Source organism: Papio anubis, chromosome 2, assembly GCF_008728515.1.
Source record: "Papio anubis isolate 15944 chromosome 2, Panubis1.0, whole genome shotgun sequence".
Lineage (NCBI taxonomy): Eukaryota > Metazoa > Chordata > Mammalia > Primates > Cercopithecidae > Papio > Papio anubis.
Genome location: NC_044977.1, coordinates 69067103 through 69086892, shown reverse-complemented (window position 1 = coordinate 69086892; position 19790 = coordinate 69067103). Strand labels below are relative to the sequence as shown.

Sequence of the window (19790 nt, the reverse complement as noted above, 5' to 3'; positions counted from 1 at the left end):
CGTGATTCACACCCACTGCTGGGCTGTCTCTAATAAGCCACAGAGGAAGCAGCCAATCTCAGCTAATTACCAGATAAAAATGTATTGTAAGGACTCTAATTAGGAGACGCGGATGGAGGTGATCTAATGATTAAATGCTGCATTCGACTGACCCCACCATCAATGTGCAGTGGTGCAAGATGTCACTGGAATATTTTGTAGAAACAGTAATTTTATTTCGAGGAGGGGAGGCAGTAATATTTGTAATGATGGCTATGAGGTAAACTAATTAAAAGACAGTTCCTAGAGGAAGAGGGTGGCTGAGAGCAGCTGTGGCCATTCCAAAACCAAGTGCCAAGTCTCAATAGAGGAGCTGCAGTCAAGTGGAAAATTTCTGCCTGACCTCTGCCCTTGCTATTAATTTGCAGGAAAACTAATGACACATATACATATTCCCACAAAATTGTTCTAATTGCTAATTTGCCAAAGGAGCCCAGATTCCAAATTAAACATGACTGTAGCCTGTGAGGGAAGGAAGAAAAAGCTGTACGCTCCAAACACAGGGTGCTTTGCCACACAAAATCACTTGAAGACTGAACCAACAAGTTAATGAAATGTCAACCTTGTCAACTGGTATAGAAGTTTCTTAACTTTTAAACTTCTGTTTGATGATCACATGCTTGTCTTGAGGAGAAACCATCTTTGAAAGGGAAGGTTGAGATAGAGAGAATGGAGCAGAAAGATTCAAAACAGGCTCTGTGTTCAAACCAAACCTGCTCTTTTAATTAAGGCCTCTTTGAAAAAAGTGTGCCCCCCCAAAAAAAAATTAATTACAGACTTAGAACAGAAGAGCAAATGGGGAATGGTGTGGGTTTTTGCTGTAATCTTGAAATATTCATCTTAATTGTAAACTATTAAATCTTAATGTAATCATCAATTGGAAATGAAAGCATATGTGCTTTGTGTTTCTGATTGCAGTTAAGGTTTTAAAAGATAATTTTTTCTGGGGCACGGAGCAGGAAGGGAATGGACTGGGAGGGTTTCTTTTCCTGATGGAAAGCCTATTTTTCTTATTGTGTTCATTTTCTATTTAAAAGAAGTTGCTATGTTTAGAAGAGTCAGTAACTCTGATATGTTCTACATGGCAAGTTTCCATCATGTGATGATTTCAGCAAAGATAATCTCTTTGAAACTCTGGCCAAAAGTTAAATTCTTATGTCATTTGAAATTGCTGTAGGGTTTTATTTTTTAAATTTATTTGTACTCTCAGGCATCAGCTTTTCTTTTAGCCATCGAAACTATTCAAACTTGGTCGGCTACCCACTATTCTGCTTAGTCCTTTTTCTTTTTTTTTTTTTTTTAATTAATCTTTAGTTTTTAACAGTAATCTCCCCTCCTGTTTAAAGATGATGAGTCACTCACATTAACAAAATAAACCGCTGATGTAAACCCCTGACAGAAACAGACTTGTAAGTATTCCCATAAGAACTCATTTTTATTTTTGTTTGTGCTCTTGCCTCACATGAAAACAGATTCTGAGAACAAAAGACAAACCTGAAACCCAAACACCAAGGGACACAACTGCGTAGTAGGGACTTTCGGGCTCACAGAACTTGTTTTTCTGCTCTTGGTTTTACTGGCCTGAGCCAGCTCAAGTCCTGCTTTAACTGCATGGCGGTGTCACTTCTGGGTATGAATCACTGAGTTCAGAGACGGCCTTTCTGAGGCTGGAGGGACGTTACCAGGCCGTGTGGAGGGCAGGACAGTGGGTGGCAGCTGAAGGCCTTTGTTACAAGCCTTTGCTTTCCTTTCCTTTACCATCTCAGCCTGGCCCTGTTTTAGAGACGCGTGCTCATCGAAGGTAATGACTTAGAAGGTGGTGGTATTGGCAGGGATACTAAAAGCAAAAACAAAAACATTCTAGTTGAAAGGTGGGGGAGTGGGGGGCACTTAATGAAAAACAGTATATAAAACAGCTTTTGTGTGTTGTGCCTAAGAATCCCTTTTTATGACTGTTTAATATTATTTCTCCAACTCTAAAGCAAGGACTCAGGCAGCCCAAATGATCCTTGAAGAGTTAAAAGACCCTTTTTCTTTTTTTTTTTCGGGGGAGGGGGGGGCACTCTGTTTTTATAGCAGCTAAAAACTCTTTCAAAACAGTCCTAATGGCTATGGTTAGGGGAAAAGAAAATCTGTAAAAATGAAAATCTAATACTGTATTTCATTCCAAATATCCAAGTTCCTGTAAGTGCTTTATAAGATTTTCGTCAAGAAGGATATACCACCTACACTATAATTACGTGCCCACCAAATCTGAAAGAATGTGGTTTCTCCAGAAGCAGAAGTTGTTCTCTGATGTGCAGGAATACCCTAAAGCAAAGCGTACCTCTCATGTACTCAGTATTATACAATACGATTTACAGTGTTTTCCTGATATAATGACAGAGAGTGAAAAGTCTTTTTAAGAAATCCGTAGCAATTTAATAAAGTCATCATACCACAGACATGTTTCTTTTTGTTGTTTTTGTTTTGTCCTCTTAGTTTTTCACTCCCTCCCCCAAATGAAGTATCCTGGCAAATTCTCCACAGAGGAAGCATGGAGAAATTCACCTCCAAGCAATACATCTGGGTGTTTACTTTGAGAATGTTTACTGAGTTTGGAACAAAAGAATATCAATCATTTTCATTAGGGCAGTTTACTGTTGTTTTTTGCTGCTCTTTCCATAGAAAAGAATAGAATCTTTTAAAACTTAAATAACAAGAAATGTGGCCATTCTAAATATAAGAGCTGCTTTTCTGCTCTACCTGATAGCTAGAACTTAGGGCCGCTCTGGTCAACTTACACATACTACATACGTCCATGCAGTGTTCAGTCTTGATAAAATTAAAACTTTGAAAAGCTTGTCGTAACTGATGTTGGTTATTCCTTTCCTTCCTCTACACTGATCCTCACCAATCAGAGGGACCGATTTGTGCACCCACTCTTAACCTAAGGAAAGGTTCACGAGGCTGACCTCTTACCATTTCTTCCTGCTCATCTTTTAGGTTTCAGCTTAGACATCATTTCTACCAGAAGTCTCCCCCGACTTCACCATTCTGGGTCAGCTGTTCTACTTACAGGTAGTGCAATTCATGGAAAGTGAGACTGTGTGAGTATGTATATAGTTATTTGTTATTTCTTTTACCAGGCTCCAAACACCTCCATGGCAGGGATGGGCCTCGCTCATGCGACAGACTACTCTGTTCAGTATGTCACATACTCAAGACATATTTGTTGATGGAATAGTTTGATTTCAAATGTAGGAATTCCCTTTCCATAACCAACTTGCACCTTGAGTCTTTGGTTTTGTTGTGAAAGGTTGGTTTTACTTAGGTTTAAAGAGACATGACAGCAAGCAAGAAGAAAGGCTGTCGAAGGAGTCTGAGGGATGGGAAGCCCCTGAGCTCCTGTCCCAGTTCACCCATAAGCTTTCTTCCTCAGATCCATGTCTAAAAACTTGGGCACTTTCCCGAGATGAGCGTATCCTCTAACTATTCAAATCTGATGAGTCCCACAATAGGATCCAGAAAATGCGTCTATGAGCGGATGTAAAAACAATCTAAGAACATTTTAGCAGTTTCTTTGATGCAAACAAATGAGGACTGGTTGCATGATTGGATACAGCAAATGACACTTAACACCCAAATGGCATTTAGTGAAAAGCAACATTTACAGCAAAGCATTCTATCACTTAGTGACTAAGAATTTTAAAATAAACACGAGGTTTCTTTTACACAGAAATGGAAAAAAGAAAAAGCTTCATGAACTTACTGGCAAGGTTGTAACATCAAAGTCCCCATCTATGGTTAGATTTAAATCCTGGTGACTGCTTGTTTCAAATCAAAGATTCTAGAAGGATACTCATTCAAACAAACATCATGCATTCTATTATTTAGGGTGGAATAAATTAATTACAGACTGCAGAGAATATTTTGCACGTGAGAATTAGTCACCAGATAGCTCTGGGCCCTTAAAGTTGAAAGCATCAAGGGTTTGCTGTATGTGTGTGCCCTTTTTTTTTCTCTTTTTGGCAAAGAAGTGAAAATTTATGCAAAACATTACACGTCTACCTTTTATAATTAATTTCCCAATGCCTCACCTATACATATTTTAATAATTCCTGATTTATAAGATGGTATCTGTAATAAAATTTTCTATTTTCCAATAAATGAAAAGAAGGCAGGTTCACTCCGACAACAGAGTGTCACACAATATCTGCTTGTCAGGCACCAATTTTTACTTCTTACATGTAAGTTAAAGGATAAGGAATTTATAATGCTGCCTGTGAAGGGAACCACTTTTCATACACAAATGTGATCTTTTTTTTTCAAAGGGTAATACAACAGTACATTTACATAAACTAATCCAAACAATCTATGTATTTGACAATGGCAAACCTCACACAGACGGCCTATTGTTGGTTTACATCTTGGAGTTCTTTATATTGGCTTGTAGCGCTGCTCTAGCTGTCAAAGGTTTGACTTGGACTCTAAATAAATGGTTATAGAAGTGCTGTGCAGCGATATTGGACTTCTTTGCAAAAGAAAACCTGCTGTGTATGAATTCAAAAGCTATTAATTTTTCAGTCAAAAATATTCGTGCCTATTTCTTTTAATAAAGAAATACTGTGCTGAGCTACTAAGAGATAATGTTGACTAGTGGTAGAGAATTTTCAATAGAGCAGTTAAAAATAAATTTAGTAGGAGGTCCCCTTCAAAGTTATAATTTTCTAGAATGTAAAACACTTTTTTTAATACTAATCAAGACAAACCTTCCATCCCTGTTCACTTCCCCCCCATGCTTTTCCCTGTTTACCGGCTGCTTAACACTGGTCCTACATGAAGAATCCAGTGGTCCTTTTGTGGCCCACGGGGGCTTACATACATGGTGCTCTCTGCCAACACCCAGCCCAGTCACTCGCCAAGCGCCCTACGGGGTTTTGTAGTTCCTTTAATTGTAACCTTCCTCTTCCCAGGGAGCCCCAAGATCCACGCCTACAGTGCTGGGTCCAACCATTATCCTATCACTGTTTTTGATCCGTGGAAGAAGATAGAGATAATCTCATTCTTGTTGCTAGGTGCAAAGACTCGAACCCTTCAATCTGGGAAAACCATTTCATTAAAGCCATCTTAAGACTTTCAGGAAGTTCCAAGGCAGTGAATGCCCTGTGCAGTCAGCTACACTTCTTCGAGATAACTTCAGCCAAGTCGTCTCAGAGGTTCACCAATTTGCTTAGCTGGGTTCAAGATCTTTCCAACATCCTCCTTAGAAGGAGGGGCTGTTAGAAACAGCGCAGTTGACTACTGATGCCACAACACTGAATGAGTTGGTTCTTTTTTTCCTTTCTTTTTGGTAGCCTACACATCCAGTCCTACAGCCATTTACTGTAAAATACACGGAAACTAAGGACTCCTTCCTAGTAAAAATGGATGCACGAAGTGTTTAATGATTTTATGTCCTATATCTCAGTAATGTGTTCTGTTTCAGACATTAATTTTGCCTGCCAACTGCATCTTGGCAGGCTACCATATTTGCTGGGTTAATAGTCTGACTCCGTTTTATTTCTATCACCATAAATCATACATATATGGGTGTATGTTTGCTTTATTTATAGAAAAAAATCAGTCAAAACAGATAAACCAATACTTTGCCATTACGCTGCATCATTGCATATTGATTAAAATTGCTGGTACTAACTATAGATTGTCAACGCTCAATTAATTTTCACACAGTGACTCCAAGCAAAATCAAATAAAGGCAGTGTACCTTTAAATTTTACAAATCTTAAAATCAAGAAGCAAAGCACTGTCTCCATTTTGAATAATCAGTTAAAGCTACTAGGAGAATTTTAGAAATGTAAGAGAAATACGACCATTAAAGAGATCGATTTATTACAAGGAACGAGGTCCAAGACAAAGTTTTAGGTTCAAACACGATCCTTCTGCTTCGATATTAACAGCCTGTGCTGGGATGACACCCTTCAAGGTCCAGTAAAAGGGAACAAGGCAAGAAAGAGGAGATTCTTACAAATTAAATGTAATTTCAGTGTACTGTGTTTGGTCTCCTAACTGTGAAGGAATAATTTTCATTTCAAACTCCTTAGTAACCACTAGAGCCTCTCCATAATTTAGCCTCTGACTATTCCAACAGTAGGTTTCCTATGTCTTTCCTCTGTTAAGAGTTAGACTGGACTAGTCCCTGCTCTTTTTCCTAAACACCACTGTCTCTCAGCTTACCCGAGCTGAAATGCCCTTTCCTTTGCTGTCATGGTTTAGCTGTCTTCTCTGTGTTCCTACCATTCAGAAAGATTTTCTTTTTCCAGGGAGCTCTCATAATGTATTTCAGTACCTTGCCTGGGCACCAATCATTCTGCCCTTAAAGAAGAGCTGGGTGCTTGGGTCTTACGGGCAAGGACCATGTCTGAATCATCCTGTATCTCCCCAAATGCCTAGCATACGACCTTCATCATCAAGGGTAGCCAGAAGCAGTCACATGAATCTAAGGCCTTCAAAACTCAAAGCTCCACCAAAGTAGGCTGGTCCCTCCTTCCTAGGTTTGGGGTGGGGAAGTAGAAAAGGAATACTGCACGTTTTGTTTTGTTTTTTTTTCCGCTTGGTGGGGATCAGTACTTACGGGCTGAGGGGCGGCTTTGGGTTCTGTAGACTTCACATGCAGGTGGGTCATCATGGCTTGCAGGCGCTCTTTGTCTTTCGCAAGCTGGTGGGAAGAAAATGCTTTGTTATTTCTCTGAATAAAGATGCATGACTCTTTTAACACCAAAAATGATACATATTACAAATTACGCTATGGCACCATAGCACGTGATAAAATCATTTTCATTGCTTGTTTCTGAAAGCTACATGACCACTGCCAAACTCTAAGTAACCGGAGGTGCTGGTGTGGGATTTCTCAACACTAGATGCATTAGACTTTAACTAGGAAGTTCTAGACCTGCTGGCACCACGCAGTCCCATGGAACACAGACAGCTAAAAGACAAATGTGAATCATGCCTATTAACCAACCTTATTCCCGAGAAAAGCCAAGGGAAAATGAGCTAGGTAGCTAAAACCCATAAATTCATCTGTTGTGGTTGTGGAAAAACTCCTAGACAGATGGATACATTTATGCAAAATTAGCTTCATCTTTCTTAACAGGTAGGCATAGATTAAGACAGTGCTGGCAAGTGATATTAGCAGGCCAGGAGCAGGCTCCAAGGGATGACAGGTTCCCATTTTCAAATGAGCGTAGAATAAGCTTGCTCATTCATTTACTCAAGATTTGAGTACCTGCTATGTGCTAGTCTCATCTTAGTAATTTAAGTGTCCTTATTCCATAAAAAACGATCTTCTGAAGTCACACAAGTTTCTAACTGGATATACACAGTAGGCACTGAAATACGGCTTATTGGAAGCTACATCCTTTATGCTTTGCTTGGACTGCTTTAACTCGATATTTTCAACAGTTCAAGACATTTGGGCATAGGGGACACATAACGATTACTTCTGTAAAAGAAGTGGGAAATATATCCCCTAAAGATAAAGGGATAGTTAAGAGAACAGCTGTGGCATTTAGGGAAAATGGAGAAGAGATTAATATGAGAGAGAGAGAGAGAGGAGAGGGAGAGAATACAGTTTAATTTCAATACTTTGGTAGATCATTTGTCCAAAATAATGCCTTAGAATTAAGGAGGGACTCATTAGTTCTGTCACATAATTAACCTTAAATCCTTTAAAAATCAACAGTTTTTTAAAGTCTAAAATTATTCCCATATAAAAAAACAAATGCACCTTATCTATTTAAATACAGTTATTTTCTAAGGAAGAAGGGGGACGGGGGGCGGGGATTGTGGAAAGACAGAGAAAAGGGAAAGAGCACAAAAGGAAGAAGGGAAAAAGCTTTCAGCTTATCCCTACTGGATGACTCAGTCTCAAGCCATATCACATTTGATTTTTTTTTTCTTTTTATTCCCTTGTGGTTCAGGGAGGAATAAATTAAGAGAGAAAGAAAAAAAAAAAAAAAGCCGTACAGTGTTAGCATTTATCTTTCAACAAACAGGAAATGAAAATGATACCATATTAGGAGCCACTTGATGTTATTCCTCCTCTGTTCTTTAGCAAGTTATTGAACAGCCAAACTAAAAGATTCTCTGAACACATAATGCTAAAGGAATTTAGTTTTCCAAAGAGGCTTAGAACAATTAAAATGTTGGGAATGCTATTTTTCTGCCATTATTATTAAGTTTTTTAATGTAAGTATCCTAAGCTTTTTGATGTCAAATACTCAGACTTTTTAAGAAATGTTTTGTTTTAAAGTTATCAAAGGGCAGAAGGAATTTAAAGTTATCAAAGGGCAGAAATCAATTGTATTTTTCTTAAAAACAAGTAGTCTGTCATGCTGAACAATACAAATTAAAGGGTGAGAGGTGATATTTACTGAAGTCTGCTGAATATTAACTGTGACTTAATTTGGGGGTAAACCGTGTTGATGTAGCAATTATAAAGACTAAGCGTGGTACAAGGAAAATCCAAATCCCGAGCATTTAAAGGAAACATCTCCTCCATATTTCTGTCCAAAGGTCTACCAAGCTGATCTTTTACTGGTCAGCCAAAGGTAGCAACACTACATTGCAAACACATACCTAGAATTTGTATACACGGCCACTTTCATAAACCCTGGAGGTAACTGCCATCGGAAACATTTTCATATTTTTCCATGAGCACACTGCTTAGAATTCATCACCAATTCTGAGAGTTATCCAGGAACCTCAATTGCACCACCCTAGTTCTGCTTTTTTAAAAGATGGACAAGGTTACATAAAAAGGCAAAAATCTAACTTTTTGGTTTTGTTTGGTTAGTGCAAACTAATGTGTAGTATCATATTCTTGAATGAGTTGAAGGCTTTAAATCAATTATAGCTCTAACACAAACTGTTTTAACAATTACAGAAACCCGCCAAATTCAGTTTTTCTTTTTTTTTTAGGCAAAAAGGCTAAACATTCACACCTATTGAAACCACATCCTGTCTACAATGTCTGTCTTGCATTTGTAATACTAACTGCTCCTTCCAAAAGCTTTCACATTCTTTATTAGTTTTTATGCCATCATCCCACGGGCTCACCATCCCCATCAATTTTCACGGCATCCTTTCATTATTAAAATATGAGGATACAAACATTTAATATTAGCAAGTATATTCCAGCATTTCCTCTTAAACTATGAATTCCATGAAAAGCAAAGAAAAGGAGGTTGAGACATTCAATCCAAAGGCCCATTAAAATTTGGTTGACAAATTAAAAAGAAAATTTGTGTTGAAATATCAGAAGAGAATTACTCTCTAAAAAACTTCCCCAGTGGGTATGGAATGAGTATCTAGCATAAAGGGATCGACAATGGCCTAAACATTAGAGGGAGCTGTTTGTGCAGGGGTCATTTTAATCTATTGCGTTTGTTCAGCCGTTCCGTAGAACTACAACAGCCGTTCCGTAGAACTACGGTTAAGGATGTGGACAAAACAATCACGCTGTGCTGTGTTCAAATCCTGGCTCAGTGACTCAGCACATTATGTAATCTTTTTAATTACCTAGTTTCTCCTTCTAAATATGGAATGATCATCTCTGAACTCTGAAGGGGTGTTCTGAAGATCAGAAGAGTTCTTGCACATAACAAGCTTAGCAAAATGACGAGTGCTTCATGAATGCTCAACAATTTCCTAATTTTTTTAAAAAAGAAAAGTGAAATCCATCCAGTGTATCTAGACTTGTCCTGGCTGAGGATATGTTTGAAATCTCGATCTGCTTAACAGGGGTTCAATGGAGTTTGCAGCTGGGCTAACTGGGAAGAGAAATAATTTTGATCGTTTAAAGAATGGAACAGAAAGCGAAGGAAAGATGAAACCCACTTCTTATCAATTTGTCTCAGGTTCTTACTGTAGCTTCCCCTCATCTTAGGCAAATATTTTTCTACCCTTCGGCTGAAATAGGTCATCTGCTCCTCTATTAGCCATGGCCTCAAATTAGGTTTGAGATAGTCTGGGCTGTGAAAGATCAGAATTTGTGTATTGCACCCGAGCCACTGATAACTGCCAAAGGCTAGGAAGTTCCATTCAACATCCTCAAAGATACAAACTAAGATTAAACTCATTATTTTAACAGAGAAAAGGGAACATGGTTTGGGGTTCATTTAACATCACCATTTTCTATATTGTCAGGAGGACTAATCATTTTAAGGCCAATTTGGCAGTTCTTACTCGTGAGAAACAAAACTCTGCTGAAATACATGAAGGGCTTTGTATGTGTAAAAATGCTAGACTTCTTGAGGACAGATGAGAAGAAAGGGCCAAGACACTCCTTTGATTTAACAGAGGTAAGGCTACTGTGGCTATTTTAAGTCCCTTAGTCCTATTCTGTTTTGTAACTGGGGAAACTGGGGTTTTCAAGGTAAACATATCTGAGGTCAGGGAACTGGGAAAGGGCAGAAATAAGACTAGGGTCCCAGTTACATGATGCTTAGTCTGAGTTTCCCACACTAGTGTGATTCTAAGAATCACCTGGGACAATAATTCAAATCATACGTCATTGTCTACCTACCTCCCTGCTCTCACGCTGAACTACTGCTCCCAGAGTTAGAGGGGATTTTAAATTATGAAAAGTAAGTGTCTTTTCAAAGAATCTCCATGGAAGGGGGGCACATGGAGTTTTAAGAGGCACCTAAATGAATGGATGAGTTCAGATTATCCCATACAATGATGATCTCCAAGTTAACCGACTGGGGTCTCACCTAAACATGCTGGAGCCAACACTCCAACGGTGAGACCTGGAAGTAGGTATTTTTAAATAAGGACCCCAAGTGTCCAAGTATAATGAAGTTAAATGGGAGACACTACTCTCTGCCATGGATTGAGAAGGCCTTCAACAGTGGCTGTATACGTTTCCTCAGGAGTTTTGTATACAATGATGATCCAAAGAGATTAACCTGATTTGGGCAGAGCATATCCAGTAACACTGGATCTCTAAAGGTCTCTAAAGTACATAGGATGAAAAGAAGAAAAACAAGGGGGAGAAAAAGCAGTGACAAGAAGGAGCAGAACTCAAATTACTCTACCAAACTGAGCATTTACCAGTTATTTCTGACCCACCTTGTCCAACTATGGCTTCAGAACTTAGTACCAGTGAAAAACTTTTAAATGATTTCTTCCACACCAACTACAACATTCAGGTGGTGGGCAATATATGGCTCATTTCACCCCAATCGAAGAATTTCCCTACTTTTACTGTACTCTGTCACCATCTTAACATTCCTTACATGTGATTATTAAAGACTCTCTTGACATTTAAAGCAGACGCACACTAATACTCAGTCATAGTCTAGGAATTCTAATGCTCCCAGAGTAAGGCAGGATTTTAAATTATGAAAAATAAGTGTCGTGGTTTTCACAGAAGGACATGGAAGTGAGAAACCCAGAGACTCTCTCTCTTCTTTTTCTCGGCTCCGGTTACAAAGCAGTCGCAATACGGAACTACCATGCTGTTAGGACCTCTCTTTCCCCGATATGCTCAGGGCTTGTGCAGGGAGTATCAGGAGGCTCTGTGAGGCCGCTGGTATAGGAACTGTCCTGAGTATTGCCTCGAATAGTGTTAGACAGGGCCAAAGGGGGATACATTACAGATAATAAATTTGCTAAAGTCTAGGAGGCTGGTGTGATTACAAATAGCACCACTAATGGTACAGTAATCACATGTAAAGTTCGTACAGTAATTGATTTGTGTTAGGATTAATGTCTCCCTCTGCTACTGAAACTTGTGCACTTTTCTCCCTGCTGACATTTTCTTAGAGCTTACAATTCCTGGTGTAGATGATTTGGGAGATGTTGGAGTGATCCCAGCATCACCAGACTCCAGCCTTGCTTTGCTACCATGGATTGCCCACAACAGAGCTCCACGAGGCAGAGGGGCAGGGCCCCCAAAGCCAGGTTTTAAAACCAGTTCCTTCATAGAGGCCAACTGGGCCACAATGATCCTCTCGGTGGAAGCATAAGGCAGGATCCTACGATAAAAGGAGCACAGGCTACAAAGACTGGGTTAACCTCCTAGGCTCTGCCCTTATTCGCCATTGGCTTTAAACAAGTTAATCGGACCTCCTAAACCTCAGTTTCCCTATCTGGAGGGATCCCTGAAAACTATTTCTTTGACTCTTAAGAAGCCAGCGATAGTTAAAATAACCATGAGATTTAGTAATACCTTCTCAAAGAACAAGAAGAAACACTATATTAAACACACTCATTAAATGTAAGACATACATTAATTTCCAAATGTTATATTTTTTCTTTTAAAAAGTGACTCCTGGCTGGACACACTGGCCTGTAATCCCAGCCCTTTGGGAGGCTGAGGCAGGTGGATCCCTTGAGCTCAGGAGTTTGAGATCATCCTGGCCAACATGATGAAACCTGTCTCTACTAAAAATACAAAAACAAGCAGGGCATGGTGGCACATGCCTGCTGTCCCAGCTACTTGGGAGGCCAAGTCAGGAGAATTGCTTGAACCCAGGAGGTGGAGGTTGCAGTGAGCTGAGATCCTGCCACTATACTCCAGCCTGGGAGACACAGCAAGACTCCGTCTCCAAAAAAAAAAAAAAAAAAAAAAAGTGACTTTTAGAATCAAGGAAATAGGGTGGTGTCTACCCACAGAGGGACTGTGGGGACTCCAAGAAATTGGGGACAGAAGGCACCTCCGACAGTGCCCTGGCACACAGCAGGAGCTCAACAGCTGGCCAGTCAAATGGTTTCCAAACCAGATGAAATAATTACAAGCAGAAGAGGGAGCATTCCATAGCTCTCTCCCACTGCTAGTGGAGTAGGGTGACCAACTCCTCCCAGCTTGCCCAGGACTTTTCCGGTTTTGAAACTGAAAATCCCAACTCTCAGGAATCCCTTCAGTCCAAGAAAGTAAACTGGGACAGCTGGTTACCCTGTTTTGTGTTAAACAGACAGATGAATTTTAAGAGCAATATATTCTTCCACTATCCTTTCTTCCTTATCCTACAACCTAGGCAACATCTTTCATGGCTCCCTTGGCCTGGAATGTCCTTGCCAACAACCCTTTCCACTGTCACCTTCCCCAATCCCTCACCCCTTGCTTTTAGAAACTCTGCCTGGCAGGGAAGTTAAAGGCATCCTGGTCTTACCCTACTAGGTTGTGTATTACAGGAAGAGGCCACGCCACCTTACTTATCTGCATCCGGGTGCTCTCTATATAATAGGTGCTTGATAAGTAGTGACTGAATGGAAGAATAAAAGGCACACACACCTCCACCCCATCTCCTGCCAGGCAGATCAATCTTGGTTTGGTTGATTCCTTTTTCCCTTGCCTGCTTTCAATATTCATTTTAAAGGGCCTAGAGGCTGAGGGGTTGTAGGAAGCCTGTCCTGAACCTGCTCCCATGACACATGATGAAAACATCAGGACATCTTCATCCATCAGAGAAAACATATAGCAATTCAGCAATGTCACATGATCATAGAACAAATTAAAACCACTGTATGTGGTCAGAAATATGTATCTGTACCACTACTGTCTCAGCTTCCTAAGTGAAGTCAATTCTGTCAGATTTTTTTTTTTCTGTCTGTGAAATCGAATGGTTTCCCCATTCCCCCAAACGGAATTACAATCCAGCCACCACTGCAACTTTCTGTGACATCTCATCTTTAGCTTAGAGGCTAGAAGAGTTCACATGAATGTCCCACCTAAGAGGACCCAAGTAATCTGCATTCATATGAATCTACATCCCTAGGCCCATGGCCGGTGGACAGTGGGTGCCCAATATTGCGGAAGCTTCGAGTGTTTCCTTATAATCCTGGCCATGGCATTTCTCAGTAGGGAGTTCTTATCCTTAAAAACTTTGTACTTCCTGTGTCTCTGTCCCTCTGTCGTGATGGGGGTAGAGGGAAGACTGCACATTTCACAACCTATGTAAGACTATGTATACTGATTATGAGAATTTTCTCCACTCCATTTCTAACTCATCTCCTTGTCTGTACATCATTCCAGAAGAATCCGTCAAAAAGGAACAGATGAAATCTTACTGCATTCCCTGACTTCAAAAAGGCATGTATGTCATTGAAAAAAATGATTTTTATGGTGTCTGTCTCACTGTTAGGTGTCTATGTGTATAGTATAAGGACCTCACACACTTCTCCGGGTTTACAGTTTTAGACCCCAGCTAATAGCTGGGGTCCTTCGGTAAAATGTTTAAAAATTATAACTGTCTTTGGAATAATGAAATGCAGTAAGAAATGTTTGAAAAGGCTCAGAAGGCCCACTGAGATGTCTTCTTCACTCTTCTCTAAATGAGACCAGTAGAAGGTTGCAACAAGAGAATGGAATTAACCAACCCTTCTTTGTTAACAAGCTCTACATAAACATTCTTTCTACTGCTAAGAAAACATTCACCATATATTTTTATATCTTTCAACAAAAATTTAACAAATATAGATGTACCTTGCCTTTTGTAACTGACATTTCTATCAAAACTTTGGTTTCGTAAATCAAATCATATTTTATTTTATGATTTTTTTTTTTTTTTTGAGACGGAGTTTCACTCTTATTGCCCAGGCTGGAGTGCAATGGTGCGATCTCAGGTCACTGCAACCTCCACCTCCCAGGTTCAAGCAATTCTCCTGCCTCAGACTCCCAAGTAGCTGAGATTACAGGCATGTGCCACTGTGCCCGGATAATTCTGTATTTTTAATAGAGATGGGGTTTCTCCATGTTGGTCAGGCTGGTCTCGAACTCCCGACCTCAGGTGATCCACCTGCCTCAGCCTTCCAAAGTGCTGGGATTACAGGCGTGAGCCACCGCGCCTGCCCGGCCTCAAGCCATATTTTAAATACACAGGGACAGGACAGCTCTCATGCACAGTGCTGATTAGATAGTCTAAATCAGTCTCCATAACCCATTGTCTTTATTTCTGCCCAGTTGCCTGAAATCTCACCAGTACAGCCTTGAAGGCCTTTCAGTTTAATTCAAGTGTAGTATTGTACAGATAGCTCTATGGAGGGGAACATCTCTAGCCACTATCCCCTATGGCTAACAGTAGTTATTTTGGAAAAATTGTATCTTTTTTCTTTAGGGAGATTTGTCTGACAGTTCAAAGACACAAGGGCCTTCCATTTCGGGTAAGAGAAACGGTTTCTGGGGTTTAAATTCAAGGAGGCTGTCTAGGTACATAGCGCTTAAGTGACCTTCACCAGCTTTGGTTACTTCTACAGCTACTGTGCCCTCTGAATTCTCCTGTGGAATCCTTTCATGATGACCCTCTAGGTTAGACATCCTGAACCTCCGTCAATGTATATGGTAAGATTCGATCTGAGCATAGTGGGTTTGTTTTTACGATGGGGCACATGTGTGGTCTATCTTGACCACGTGTGAACACTTAAGTACCGTGCTGCAGAGAGAGGTCTTGTGAGTCTGAGTAGCAGGGGTGATTTCTCCTCCTCCTCTAATACAGTGATCATCGCCCTTTGGGAACTGATGAAAACGTAACTGCTCTTTCCTGTAGTGCTAAGTGGTACAAATGTTTTTCAAATTCAAGTTAATCAATGATAATTTTATAACACACTTTGAGAGATACTTGGAGGTTCAAGTTTTTCCTGGACTGATAAATGCTTTAAGAAATGTGAAGTAGGCCTTTGGTCAGTAATGTGCAGGTCATCCCCTCTAAAGGAGGTGACGCGCCAGTCTGTGGCTGAGAGAACAAGGGAGGGACGATGCCAACAGAAAACAGAAATAGGCTGTTTGAGGACAAGTACACCTCTTTAAAGTATTCCTGCTGCTGGAGGGACCTGACTGCCCCAATAACTCAGGTTCTATGGGTACCATGACTGGTAGTCAAGTAAGTTAAAAAGTATGTTTCTAGACACTGGTACATTAAGTGGCAAATGGAACAGCACAAGGCTAGCAATGCTGAAGTGCAGAGAAAGAGGAAGCCTATAAAGAATAGATTCCTTTGAGTATAACTGTACTATGTCCCAAATGCCCCCATATGTGGTAGGTCTGCAACTCAAAGACTCAATCGAATCCTTGATTAAGGCTTCTTTTAACTGTGTCTCAGGGGAATGGTTCTTTAAATACTAAAAATTGCTAACATTTTCTTATCTATTTCATCTGATCGAATGGTAACTAATGGATATAATCTGCTTTGGCCTGGCCCCTTTCTAGCATTGAAACTCTCTTTTGAATAAATTTCTGGTGTTCTCAAGAACCTGTTAATGTCAGCTAGCACTGCCCAATGAATGGACAGTCTCACTAGCAAATTATTTTGTAGTCTATTCTTCCTTCTAGACTGTAAGAACTTGGAGGGCAGCTTTATCTGTTTTAATCACTGTACTTTGCAGTAGCTCCAGCAAGATTCCTGCTATCTGAAAGGTTCGAAGTAATGCTTGCTAAATGGGTAAGTGGATGGATGAATGAATGGGTGGGTGGATGAAAGAATGAATGAATATCCCTTGTCCAGCTTTCCGTGATCTCCAAAACTGGCAGGCACTTGCCTTCTGAAGACGCTAGTAGGGAAAACTGACCCATGTAGGAGACTAGACTGGTTTTATACACCCTGGCTAAGAAGGAAGAGATAAAAGGGGGTGAACAGAGCTTTAGGCAGCCAGAACCTAAGGGGACAAGCTGCTAATACTGTAATACAAATGGTTTTTCTGATCCTCTTGACCAGGGGTGCCTGGCAAACTTCTGTAAGAGCCAGATCATAAATATTTCAGCTTTGCAGGCCATGTAGATTCAGTTTCAATTACTTGACTCTCCCTACTGTAGAGAAAAGCAGCAATAGGTAATAAGTAAATGAATGGGCATGGGTATGGCTGTGTTCTCATATAATTTTATGTATGGACACTGAAATTGGAATTCCTAGACTTTTTACCAGTCATGAAATAATGTTCTTCTTCAGATTTTTCCCTCAACCATTTAAAAATAAAAACATTCCCTAGCTTGTGAGATTTGGCCTGAGGTCTGTGGGTTGCTAACCCCTGCTCTCAACGAGATCTATGTCATCACTCTGATAATTCCTCAAGCTTTGCAGAAACAGAACACGTCAGAATTAGCCTGTTGTCCCTTCCTCCATTACAGCAAACTCCCCAAAAAAACATTACGAGGAACGACCACATTATACTAACTTCTAGCCAGATCATCTTTGATATCTATCACAAGTTGAAAAACCTGCCTTCAGTTTGATTTATAGCTGAAGGATAAAAGGAAATCTAGAAATAAATGCAATCTATAAATAATCAAAGAATCCTTATATGTTTGTACTACTTCTAGGCCCCACCCACCAAAAAACAACATGAAAGCTGCCAGGAGATAAACACTTAATTTATTGATGATGGTCTAAATCTTTTCCTTCTCCTAACCTCTTTTTGTGGAGAGCGAAGAATAATTCATAAAATAAATGCTCACTTCTTGAGTAATTAACAATGGCCGAACACTCTAATCTGTAGTCTAGAACGGCTACCTGACAAACCGTGACAATTCTAGTCAACGATTTATTTTAGCCCATCATTAAGAATTTAATGTTATCAAATAAATAAATGCAGGCGCGTCTATCACTTTATAAATACCACCACCAATACGTACAAGTTCAGGTAGAAAGGTAGTTTATTCTTTTTTTTTTTTTTTGAGACGGAATCTCGCTCTGTCGCCCAGGCTGGAGTGCAGTGGCACAATCTTGGCTCACTGCAACCTCCGCCTCCCAGGTTCAAGCAATTCTTTTGCCTCAGCCTCCCCAGGAGATGGGATTACAGGTGCCCGCCCCCACACCTGGCTAATTTTTCTATTTTTAGTAGAGACAGCGTTTCACCATATTGGCCAGGCTGGTCTCGAAATCCTGACCTTGTGATCCGCCTTCCTTGGCCTCCCAAAGGGCTGTGATTACAGGCCAGATCTTCCAGTTAATTCTTTTGAATCCAGTTTGTCAAGGGCTGTGTCTTAATCATAAAAGAACTGTGGGGGTGGGTTACATCTACTACTGTTTTTTTCTTCTCAATAAACATGTCAATGTAAAGATGTTTCCAAAGACTTATTTTAAAATGTTGAGATTTTATGATGTGCCCTTTTCCTGTGTAAATATCTTACTGTTCTAATAAGTTTATATCCAGAGTTTGAATGGAAAAATATTAACTGGCTAACAAAAATAACTTTTGAGAAAAATCCTACTAAAAAATGTAATTTGTCATATAAGATGATAACTAATTTAAAAAAATCCTTTCTATCCTGAAAAGTCACAACAAAAAGTTTAAGTGTGTTTTGGCTGATTTTTCTCTGCAACTATTTGAAGCTGTAAATGACTTAACTCAGTAAAATTCCAAATGTAATTATCTTCTGTACTTAGCCTAGGGCTCTCCATATATCTCAGCATTGCTGTCTTGCATACAAAATAGGCTTTTCGATGGCTGGTAACAATATAATGTACAACATTGTTTTAATTTCCCCTAGTCGGCTAACCTCTTGCCTACACTGAACCAGCCAGAGGAAGAAGCCACTGTGAGTCATCAAGCATTCAAAAGCATTTTGGAACTTGGCTGCATAAATGGGGTTTGCAGGGTCAGGCAGTTGCAATTGTACATTTTAATAATCTCCATTTCTGACCCAATTTTTACTTTTAGAACTAATTTTCTATTAATTATACCAAGAATGGAATTATTGTTAAAATATGGTAGTTTATCCAGTTATACCCGGAAGTACAACTCACATTAAAAAAAATTCCCCATCTCTCACACTGTGATTCCCAGGAAAATCTGCAAACTTCATTTTCCCTAGTCATAAAGCACATTCAACATAGCCATCTACGTATTCAACATAGCCATCTATGTATTTAGAAATACTAGATTTTATATCTATAAATAGATATGATATATACATTCTATATTAATATATCTGATTATGTGCATGTGTGTTTAAGATGTGCACGGTGAACTCTCAATTACTCTTAGTGGTGGAGAGAAAAAAGGACAATGCAAAATGAGAGATAAACCCACATACAACTTCCATTGCAACTTGGGAAAACATGGCTTTGTGTGTGCTGCCTTGCCATCTTGGTCTCTCGCTCGCTTTTTCTCTCTTCATTCACATTCATTCTCTCAGTCTCTCTCTCCCCAGCTTGTCTTCCTAGCTCCAGTTTAATCATATGAGCGACGTTGAGGACTTACACCGACAACAGATAACCAGAAAATGCAAAGGAGAAGTGAGAAGAGAGGGAAAGTGAGAGAGAGATGGAAACATTCAAAGTGGCTGCTGAGAGTTGGCTGCATACACACAGGTGCCCAGAATTTGGAAACCTCTGAGCAGCAGTTCCAAGGAGTGAACTGAGGCTGAACCTGCCCAAAGAGGTAAAAAATAAAATAAAATAAAATAAAATAAAATAAAATAAAATAAAATAAAATGACAGGTTTTGGACCTTCCATTCAATAATGAGTACACAGGAACTCATTACAGAACACTACAGAAATTTGGAATTGGAGGCATACTGAGGTAATATTAAAAATAAATGTGGTTTTACCTGTAGCTCTAACTGCTGTACAACCTGCATTTGTACTCTACATTGGGCTGTACTTCTATCGTCCAGCGCATGCTCACTGTTGAGATGTCTGCAACAATACATAGAAAATCATTAAGTGAAATGGAGAAACAAAAAGGAAAATATAAGTTACCAGGATGTTTAAGCATAAACTAGGCAGCGGGTCTAGCTCCCAGGAGACAGTAGTCCAGGGGGTGGCCT

General features: G+C 39.8%; 1 protein-coding gene across 23 annotated transcripts in view; it reads right to left on the bottom strand.

Annotated features, from left to right (window-relative positions):
• Positions 1 to 19790, bottom strand: part of FOXP1 (forkhead box P1) — a 631238-nt gene that overhangs the window by 26110 nt on the left and 585338 nt on the right. For all 23 annotated transcript variants that reach the window (XR_002519830.2, XM_003894193.5, XM_017954274.3 and 20 more), the window contains 2 exons: positions 19572 to 19659; positions 6653 to 6736 (listed from right to left, as the gene is read on the bottom strand). Coding sequence is in view for 22 of the 23 variants with exons in the window: in XM_003894193.5 (XP_003894242.1) it covers positions 6653 to 6736; positions 19572 to 19659 (172 nt within the window). In the remaining variant the exon portion in view is untranslated. The remainder of the gene's footprint in view (positions 1 to 6652; positions 6737 to 19571; positions 19660 to 19790) is intronic.